Source organism: Stigmatopora argus, chromosome 2 (assembly GCF_051989625.1).
Source record: "Stigmatopora argus isolate UIUO_Sarg chromosome 2, RoL_Sarg_1.0, whole genome shotgun sequence".
Classification (NCBI taxonomy): domain Eukaryota; kingdom Metazoa; phylum Chordata; class Actinopteri; order Syngnathiformes; family Syngnathidae; genus Stigmatopora; species Stigmatopora argus.
In genome coordinates, this window is record NC_135388.1 from 21,469,735 (window position 1) to 21,480,112 (window position 10,378).

At 39.9% G+C, this 10,378-nt stretch overlaps 1 protein-coding gene across 2 annotated transcripts; it reads left to right on the top strand.

Moving 5' to 3' along the window:
* Nucleotides 1-212: 212 nt before the first annotated feature.
* Nucleotides 213-10,324, top strand: crybgx (crystallin beta gamma X). 2 transcript variants are annotated; one of them, XM_077594347.1, is made up of 6 exons: nucleotides 213-349; nucleotides 443-545; nucleotides 722-843; nucleotides 7,331-7,466; nucleotides 7,644-7,783; nucleotides 10,098-10,324. In XM_077594347.1, exons 2-6 carry the CDS (start codon nucleotides 483-485, stop codon nucleotides 10,228-10,230), a joined length of 594 nt encoding a protein of 197 aa, XP_077450473.1. In that variant the 5' UTR covers nucleotides 213-349; nucleotides 443-482; the 3' UTR covers nucleotides 10,231-10,324. The 2 variants fall into 2 exon arrangements, with proteins under 2 accessions (XP_077450473.1, XP_077450463.1); XM_077594337.1 differs by having other exon boundaries at nucleotides 214-349; nucleotides 497-545.
* Nucleotides 10,325-10,378: the final 54 nt, after the last annotated feature.

Here is a 10,378-nt window from a genome sequence, read left to right on the forward strand (position 1 = left end):
GTTTACTGGCTCTTCTACAAAATGCTGAATTGTAAACGCTAAACAAGCTAGCATGGCACTTTTCTGTTAACACATGAACATGTTAGAATGCTTCTCTCACTGTCACCTTGTTTTATTTTGTATATTTGCACGACTCTTTTATCTGACGTGTTCATGTGGACAGAGAAGAGCATTTGGGTTTCAGTTTTAGCATATCAATAGCTCTGACCTCTGTTAAAAGAACCACATTGAACTTTCTGGTTGTTGTCAGCCTAACCCCACATGCTCTATTTAAGGAGCTTTTTTTGTGGTCTCACTGGTCTGACATGAACATCTTTACTAGGGTCCCAGTATTAGTCCAACAAACCAGGTATGTTAACTATGGTCTGCAACACATGTAGGCCTTCTGGTCTGATTAGAAGTGGCTGGTTCCATCTAGAAAGTGACAGAACTTTTTCTTTAGTGGAATGTTTTGAAGCTGTAATATTATGTGCTGAAAAAAAATGTCTACCAACAGCAAGCTGGGGTCTGCGCTTCAACGTGCCTTCTACGGGTCCAGTGGGAGGGTGAGTCTTGTCACTGTGAATCTGTAGTTATTCGTCAAAGCACAATTTCCCCTCTTTGTTACTGGAGATGTTGCTATTTGATTTTTAATTTGGAATATTAATGAAGTGAAAGTAAATTATTTGGGTACGATATTAATAAACAGATGACTCAGATTTTGTCTTTGTTTCTTTCCCAGGTGACCCTTTTTGAGCAGCGTAACTTTGCTGGCAGGCACCTGGACTTGAGTTCTGACTGTGCAAGGCTCAGTGACAAAAACTTCCCAGAGAGATGTAACTCTGTACAAGTAGAGAGCGGAGCGTAAGTGCACATTGCCATCTATAGGCAAAAAAAGACATTCTGCCGACTTCTAATATCAAGGGATGCAATTATAAAAGGCACCCATCACGCAGCTCAGACATAACGCAATGCTAATGATATCATTACAGCATAACCAATTTGTCCCATTTCTCTGTTGCAGTGTGTAAAGAATAATTTATTATGCGTGACCATGGACACGAGACTCACTTATGTTGAGAATTAACCAGAGCTGGTGAACTTTTGACCCCGATCCTGAGTGATTCTTGTTTTTGACCTTCTTGCCTTTGTTTTGAATTAGAATTTGTCCCAAAACTAACATTCGAGTAAAATGTACTTCTGAAAGTAGCTTTACCAAGCTATATTTTTTACTTATTTGAGTAGATTCATGGAGAACACACTACTGTTTCTCTACACTAAAGTTGTTATATTTGTCGTCATTAATGTAGTAGTAGTAGATTTCACTTTAGTTTTCCTCAGGATGTCCACAATGGCTCTACCAGTTTGACCAATGAGATGTTCAATTATTCATTTGTTTTCAGAACCGCTTATCCTCACAAGGGCCGTGGGGGGTGCTGGAGCCTATCTCAGCTGACTTTAGGCCAGAGGGAGGGGACACCCTGAATCAGTGGCCAGCCAATCACAGGACACCGGTAGACAGAAACAATTCACGCTCACACTTATACCTATGGGCAATTTAGAGTGCCCAACCAGCCTTGTTTTTGGAATGTGGGAGGAAACCGGAGTACCTGGATAAAACCCACACAGGCCGGGGCAGAACATGCAAACTCCCCACAGGATACTGACCTGGTTTCGAACCCAGGTCCACAGAACTGTGAGGCCGATGCGCTAACCACTCATTCGGCCGGGCCGCACACAAATGAGATGTCGCAACATTAAATGTTCATTCATTCATTTTCTGAACCGCTTAATCCTCACTAGGGTCACGTTGGGTGCTCGAGCCTATCCCAGCTGACTTTGGGCACGAGGCGGGGGACACTCTGAATTGGTGGCCAGCCAATCACAGGGCACGAGGAGACAGACTACCATTCACACTAACACTCATACGGTTGTGGTCAAAAGTTTACATACACTTGTGAAGAACATAATGTCAGGGCACTCTTGAGTTTCCAGTTATTTCTACAACTCTGATTTTTCTCTGATAGAGTGATTGTAACAGATACTTCTTTGTCACAAAAACATTCATGTAGTTTGGTTCTTTTATAACTTTCCTATGGGTTAACAGAAAAAATGATCAAAATTGCTGGGCCAAAAATATACACACAGCAACACAAATTAGCAATTTTGGTGACTTAGAAAGTTCTGTCAGTGAAATGAGCTTCATAGTATGGCCTCTTAACTTCTTGTGAGTGATTATGAGTGACTACAGCTGGTGACTTCTCTGAGGCCATTTAAATAGGGCTCATTGGATGCAAACGCCCACAAACGCTATAATGGGAAAGTCAAAGGAGCTCAGCATGGATCTGAAAAAGTGAATCCTTGACTTGAACCAGTCAGGAAAGTCACTTGGAGCCATTTCAAAGCAGCTGCAGGTCCCAAGAGCAACAGTGCAAACAATTTTTTGTAAGTATAAAGTGCATGGCATCGTTTTGTCACTGCCACGATCAGGAAGAAAACGCAAACTATCACCTGCTGCTGAGAGAAAATTGGTCAGGAAGGTGAAGATTCAACCGAGAATCACCAAAAAGCAGATCTGCCAAGAATTAGAAGCTGCTGGAATACAGGTGTCAGTGTCCACAGTCAAGCGTGTTTTGCATCTCCATGGACTGAGAGGCTGCCGTGCAAGAAGGAAGCCCTTGCTCCAAAAGCGGCACCTTAAGGCTCGACTGAAGTTTGCTGCTGATCACATGGACAAAGATAAGACCTTCTGGAGGAAAGTTCTGTGGTCAGACAAAACAAAAATTGAGCTGTTTGGCCACAATGCCCAGCAATATGTTTGGAGGAGAAAAGGTGAGGCCTTTAACCCCAAGTACACCATGCCTACTGTCAAGCACGGTGGTGGTATAGTATTATACTATGGGGCTGTTTTACTGCCAATGGAACTGGTGCTTTACAGAGAGTAAATGGGATAATGAAGAAGGAGGATTACCTTCAAATTCTTCAAGATAACCTAAAGTCATCAGCCCCAAGATTGGGTCTCGGCCGCAGTTGGGTGTTTCAACAGGACAATGACCCCAAACACACATCAAAATGGCAAAATCAGGCTAGAATTAAGGTTTTCTAATGGCCTTCCGAACGTCCTGACTTAAACCCCATTGCGAACTTGTGGACAATGCTGAAGAAACAAGTCCATGTCAGAAAGCCATCAAATTTAACTGAACTGCACCAATTCTGTCAAAAGGAGTGGTCAAAGATTCAACCAGAAGCTTGGCAGAAGTTGTGGATGGCTACCAAAAGCGCCTAATTGAAGTGAAAATGGCCAAGGGACATGTCACCAAATATTAGCGCTGCTGTACATATATTTTTGACCAGACAGATTTGATCACTTTATTTCTGTTCACCCATATATATGTGTATATATATGTAAATGTATATATATATATGTATATATATATATATATATATATATATATATATATATATATATATACTTATATATATATATATATATATATATATATATACTTATATATATATATATATATATATATATATATATATATATATATATATATATATACTTATATATATATATATATATATATATATATATACTTATATATATATATATATATATATATATATATATATATATATATATATATAAATATTTAGAAGGGAATACCAGTGGCGGGCCGTCAGGGCCTTCAAGGCCTTCTCTGCTCGCCTAAGAAATATCTGAATCATATTATATTTTGTCCATCAATACTTATTATTCCAAATGGTCTGTTAGCTTCCTTTCATTGCTTTCCCCCCTGGTTGCACTGCTTCCAGGTGTGTGTTTTCATATTGAAGCATTTAACCAATCACATTTCAGCCATTATTTGTTGCCAGATCAGATCTGGCTCAAAGCCTTCACAATCAGTTCTGCGGGGTCTGCTGCATTAAACTAGACTGTTGCTTTTAACCAATCAGATTTCGAGTTGGCAACCCCACAATGCTTTTTCATACGCATTAGCATTTTGCTGGCTGGGATATGTCATTGCCTTTCACCAACTATGATTGGCTAGTAGGCGGGCCGCAGCCAGAGATCGCAAACTCCACCCACAATGGCCGACAGTGGCAAAAACAAATGGATTCTGTTGCAGATTTTTTCTCAGAAAGCTATTTTCCAGACGGCCTTTTCCAGAAAAGAATGGACATCATTAAGAAAGGGCGGTCAACTCCAAAGCTAGCAAGCCTGTTACAGCCGGGAAAATAGTATGTGCGCGCCACTTTCAGTGTGCTAACTTAGTTGCACCATCAAATATATTGTTGTGTTGATTTAAAGCCATTTTCAAAACGGACTATGCCGGAAATATGACAGGACAGGCTCGACTTTCATCATTAGCTTCGATGGGAATAGGAAAGAAGGAAGAAAGAAAGGAGGATGGATATTGTGTACAGTTAAAAAGAATTTTTGGTGAGGATAATATGGCTATATTCCTAAATAATATTTCAATTATGGGCCCGGTTCTGATATCTGAAAAGCTCCAGTGTTTGTATTTAAGCTCCAGTGTTTGTATTTAATCACAAAATGCTGCTAGGAAGTGGATTTTACCCCATTTTACCCCAGTTGAATTTTTGGCGTTTCGCCATTGACGTCCATCGCTGTCTTTTCCCGGGAAAAATACCCCCCCCCCCCCTGGCCTGGTTGTAATGTCTCAAAAGCTCCAGTATTTATATTCAATCAATAAATGATGCTAGGAAGTGGATTTTACCTAATTTTAGTGCATTTTTGTCATTTCACGTATGGACGTATCGACGTTCATTGCTGTCTTTTTACCGGGGAAATGATACTCCGGGCCCGGTTCTGATGTCTAAAAAGCTTCAGTATTTGTATTTAATCAATAAATGCTGTTTTCGGCTGGATTTTACCCCATTTTCGGGCAATGTTTGCCCGTACGCCATTGACGTTCATCGCTGTCTTTTCCTGGGAAAATCACCCCCCTGGCCTGGTTTTAATGTCTGAAAAGCTCATTAATCATGAAATGCTGCTAGGAAGTGGATTTTACCCCATTTTTGTGCATTAATTTATTGATTATTTTTTGTGTGCTGTAGCTGCAGTAGAGGTTTTATAGCCATAAAATAGTTTTTGAGGGTTGGATTGATACGTTGAAGGCGCTACCAGAAAATGCACCGACCGCCACTGATATATATATGTATATATATGTATATATATATATATATATATATATATATATATATATATGTGTATATATATATATATATATATATATGTATATATATATATATATATATATATATATATATATGTATATATATGTATATATATATGCCACTTTTTCTATCAACCCATAATAAAGTCATAAAAGAATCAAACTTCATGAATGTTTTTTGTGACAAAGAAATATCTGTTCCAATCACTCCATCAGAGAAACATCAGAGTTATAGAAATAACTGGAAACTCAAGAGAGCCATGACATTATGTTCTTCAACAGTGTATGTAAACTTTTGACCACAACTGTACCTAGTGGCAATTTAGTAAGTCCAATCAGCCTACCATTTATGTTTTTGGAATGTGGGAGGAAACCAGAGTACCTGGAGAAAACCCACACAGGCCCGCTGAGAACATGCAAACTCCACACAGGTGGACCACCTGGATTTGAACCCAGGAACCCCACTGTGAGGCCGACGCGCTAACCACTCACCGCTGGGCCGCCCGGTGTTTAATTCGATACGTTTTTTAAAAAGTATTATTAGGAAAGCGGAGTACCTGGATAAAACCCACATTGGTCCGTTGCAGAACATGCAAACTCCACACAGGTGGACTGACCTGTATTTGAACCCAGGACCCTAGAATTGTGAGGCCGGCGCGTTAACCACTCAAACCGCCAAGTCACCGAACAATAAACAGATGACCCAATTAGCAATTACAAGCAGGGGCCCCGGCTTTGCTGATCCCACCTGCTTGTTTAGAACCAAAAGACAGCTGATGCGCTATTAAAAAATATCTTTTGAAAAATGGGTGTTTAACTAATAAAAGATTGAGTTTACACACTTGGAGAAGGTGACGAAATTCAATCACTCGTTTATTAGGATCCCACAGCCGTTTTTGGCCACCATAAAAAAATCAACTCTCTACGTTACACGGTTTCGACAAACGTGGCGAGAGAATCTTAGCATACACATACACACACACACACACACACACTCACACACCCATAAATCATGCTTTGTAAGGATTATAGAATACTACTGTCATATGACCACACACAAGCTTCCAGGCGGAAGTCCTATGCTCAATTATGTGGCGTCTTTAATGCGCTGTAAAACAAAAACAAAAAAAACAATTTGATATAGAGCGCTGTCATAAACATTACCTGAAAATGGGCATTTCAACCCAGTTTTTATTCGGCACAGCTAGATTGCGGAAATGATTGTTTTACTTTTACAGTGGTGTATATATTTTCTCCACTAGAAGGGACTCCTCTTTAGACGGGTGATGTTTCATTTCTTTATATTTTCTATGTCAGGATTTGAACGTTTTTTGTACATTTTTTGGACTAATAAGGTCATTAATAAGTTATACTACAGTGAAGCAGTTCATAATGATGATGTGCTAAGAAATAACATACCATTGTTAAAAAAATAGACATTGTAAGCAGTCACACAATCCTGTGGCGCATATAACAATTCCCACCATTTAGTCACCGCAGAATGGATACTTAATGTGACTTTCCTGTGTACAGTTTTGTGTCCTCCCCGGGTCGTTTGGATTTTCTTCGGGTACTTCAGTCTCCTTCCACATTCAAAAACATGCATGCTAGGCTGGTTGAACACCCCAAATTGACCGTAGTTATGAAAGGGGAGGGGGTGAATGGTTGTTCCTCTCAGCGTGCCCTGCGATTGGGTGGCAACCAATTAAAGGTGTCCGCCCCCTAATGCCCACTGTTGGCTTGGACAGGCTTCAGCAACCCCACGGCCCTCATGATGATAAGCGGTGCAGAAAATGAATGAATATCAATCGATACATTTGGTATCTCCCTCTTCAGGACCAGAGTGAGCAGTACAGTAGCCAATCACAGTACAGCCAAAGTAGTAAACAATTCTGTATTATCTGATAATTAAAGTTCACATTTGACACGCCGCATTTGAAAACCAGCACAATTTGCAGGGAGATTTTTTTAGCTGCTTTTGAGCCACATGATGGGGAAATAGTTGAGAACATTGCTAATTTATAGGCCACCAGTGCCAAATATAGTGAGGTCACTTGAATATTTGTGTAAAAAAATGCTTTGACTTGCACTAATTTAGAGAAAACACGTTGAAACTTAAGGTTTAAATTCGACTCCCATCACCTTTCTAGATGGATCGGTTACGACCTGGACAACTTCCGAGGTCGCCAGTACCTGTGGGACATGTCTGACCGTGGCGAGTATAACTGCTATGACAAGTGGTGTGCACAAGCCGATCACATTTCTTCAGTCCGAGCTGTCAAGCAGGTACACCTTGTGGCGGGCACAGATGAAATATCTCCATCATGCTGTAGGTTTTGGCTGAAAACTCAAACAGGAAGACGCCATTTATTGTGTGTCGACCCCATAGTCGAGGACGCTGTTATTTCAATTGAAAGCATGCGTACACTAAATTATTTCCTTTAGACCATGTTTTTTGTTTAGGACAACAACCCTGCCAAAGCACAGTTGTTTGAGCGAGCTGGCTATTCTGGCAAGAAGATGGAGATCCAGGATGACATTCCCAATTTAATGAGCCGTTACAGCCTCAATAGAATAGCCTCCATCCGTGTGCTGGGAGGAGCGTAAGTCCCATCTCATCTCATTTTCTGAACCGCTTTATCCTCATTAGAGTCGCGGGGGGTGCTGGAGCCTATCCCAGCTGACTCCGGGCCAGAGGCGGGGGGGACACCCTGAATCGGTGGCCAGCCGATCGCAGGACACAAGGAGACGGACAACCATGCACACACCCACCCATACCTAAGGGCTATTTAGAGTGTCCAATCACCCTACCATGCATGTTTTTTGGAATGTGGGAGAAAACCGGAGTACCCGGAGCGTAAGTACAGCATTTAAATTATTCCATCAGGATTAACATATTAAACAGATAACTTTCCGTAAAGTTTAATCTCAGAGAGTGTAAATAAGTACTGAAATACTTTAGAAAAAAAATGAGTATGAAGTAGGGATTTTCCGGGTCCGTGATTAGGATCGATTTCCAATCATGTGAATCGGAATCGAGTAAAACAGACCATCTATTCGTTCATTTTCCATACTGGTTATTCTCACAAGGGTCGCGGGGGTGCTGGAGGCTACATAAATCTACTACATATATACAGTCATACCTTGATATACGAGCTTAATGTGTAATGTCGATTTATTCATATCTCCAATCAACTTTTACCATAGAAATGAACTAAATACAAATTAATTCGTTCCCACCCAAAACAGGATATTACAATGGAAAAACATCTTTTTATTGATTCTAATTCACCACCTACTCACAAAGTAACAAAGACCTATGTCGTGGTTATGATCTTCAATACTAAAATGTGACATTACTCGGTGCAGACAGACGGCGCGGAAAAGAGAGAGAAAGAAAGGACAGGAGAGAGACTTGGCGGATGCACTCGTAACATTACATTAACTTTAAATTTAACGTAAATGAACTTAGATTACAATGCACACACTTAAAAATAAGTTTTAATCTTACGTTACACGAAATGTAAACCGTCTTGTGCAATAAGCGAGGCAAAGAGGTTAATGTATTCCACCGCAGATTTCGAGGCAGAACTTCCTGCTTCTCCAAGAGTCAGAATAGAGTTCGTTTTTTACAGTTATTATTTTTTGTTTTTAAATTATCGAACCAGCCACGACTCGCTTTGAAGGGTTTTGCTGGTGTCTTTTTCAGATGCTTCCTTTGCTTTCAAGCCCATGTAGATTCCGCTGGCTTTTCCGCAGATTATCTACTCAGTCACGCTATCTCCAGTAAAAAAAAATGCAACCTGTATGCCAAGTGTTTGTAGATATCTTTACGCGAGGGAGATGCCTCTAGAAAGACAGTGCGCTCTTATCATAAGCAGCCTGTTGCGCACTTGGCCTCCAGGCTGTCTCGTATGGTCGTATATCAAATTTGTCTTGTATCTCAATGCAAATATTTGTTAGAACTTTTCCCCATATCTCAAATATCTCGTATTTTGGGGAACTTGTATGTCAGGGTATTACTGTATATATGTGTATATGTACATATATATATAGCTGTGGAACATGCTCATTCAATCTCTGCAATCATTTTGATTTAACGTTAAAAGAGTTAAGGGCTTCATTCAACAAAATAATAGTTATATTGTAAAAAGCACAGTAGGTTTGATAATCATTTTTGACATTCATTCATCTTCCATACCGCCCATCCTCAAAAGGTTTGCGGGGGTTGCTGGAGCCTAACCCAACTGTTTTAAGGCGAAAGGCAGACTACACCCTAGACTGGTCGCCAGTCAGTCGTAGGGCACACAGACAAACAGACAATCACTCGCACCGCCAACGAATGGGAATAGAACCCAGACTTCTCACACCAAAGTCAGGCGGAAGAACCACGGTACCCTCGGGTGGTTCAGGTTTTATACTATATATATTATAGATTTACTTTAGTTAAACAAACCCTGCACAACAAATGTAGCAAGGGGATAGCAAAACATACCCACGCAATTTCTCCAGAAATTGCATTTTCTAGTTATTGAAATACATTTACACTGAAAACTGTAAATTATGTCCAATTATTTAACATAGGCTGATTAAACTTAACTGAATAAATAATCTTGAATACAGAAATATTCACCCCCTATTTTTAAGCAATTTTTAGTAATAATCATAAAGATAATAATAATAATAAACTAAATAAAAACAGAAAGTGTTTCAGTCAAATAATTTTTGAGCTGTGTGGAGATTTAAGATTCCCCCTGACTGCTGTTATGGTTTGAATAACGCCTCACAACTTTGGAAATAATCAAAATACATCTGACTAAAACTGCATATGTGATTCAAAATCATGAAGATGTGTATTGGCAAAGGTTCATAGATTGATTCCTCCAAAAATTCACACTGCTCAACCTGTGTCTGTAGGTGGGTTGTATATCAGGAGCCAAACTACAGAGGGCCTCATTACATTTTAGAGAAACGAGACTTCAACAACTTTGCAGATTGGGGCAGCCAGAGCAACGCTGTGGGCTCCATAAGAAGAATCCGCTTCAGCTAATGCAGCTCATCTCATTTAAAGACTATCACACTCATTTTTATCAAAGTACTTCAGTGGAAACTTGAATAAAATGATTTCCATCCTCTTCCCCAAATCACTTTGATCAAAGAACTCATATTATCTCATTTTCTGAACTGCTTATCCTAAC

Bases quoted from the DNA above. Each gene is read 5' to 3' on its own strand.
- crybgx (XM_077594337.1), top strand. From the start codon at position 306: ATGAACATCTTTACTAGGGTCCCAGTATTAGTCCAACAAACCAG. The intron at 350-496 runs GTATGTTAACTA...GTCTACCAACAG, and splicing joins GTATTAGTCCAACAAACCAG to CAAGCTGGGGTCTGCGCTTC. The intron at 844-7,330 runs GTAAGTGCACAT...TCACCTTTCTAG, and splicing joins GTACAAGTAGAGAGCGGAGC to ATGGATCGGTTACGACCTGG.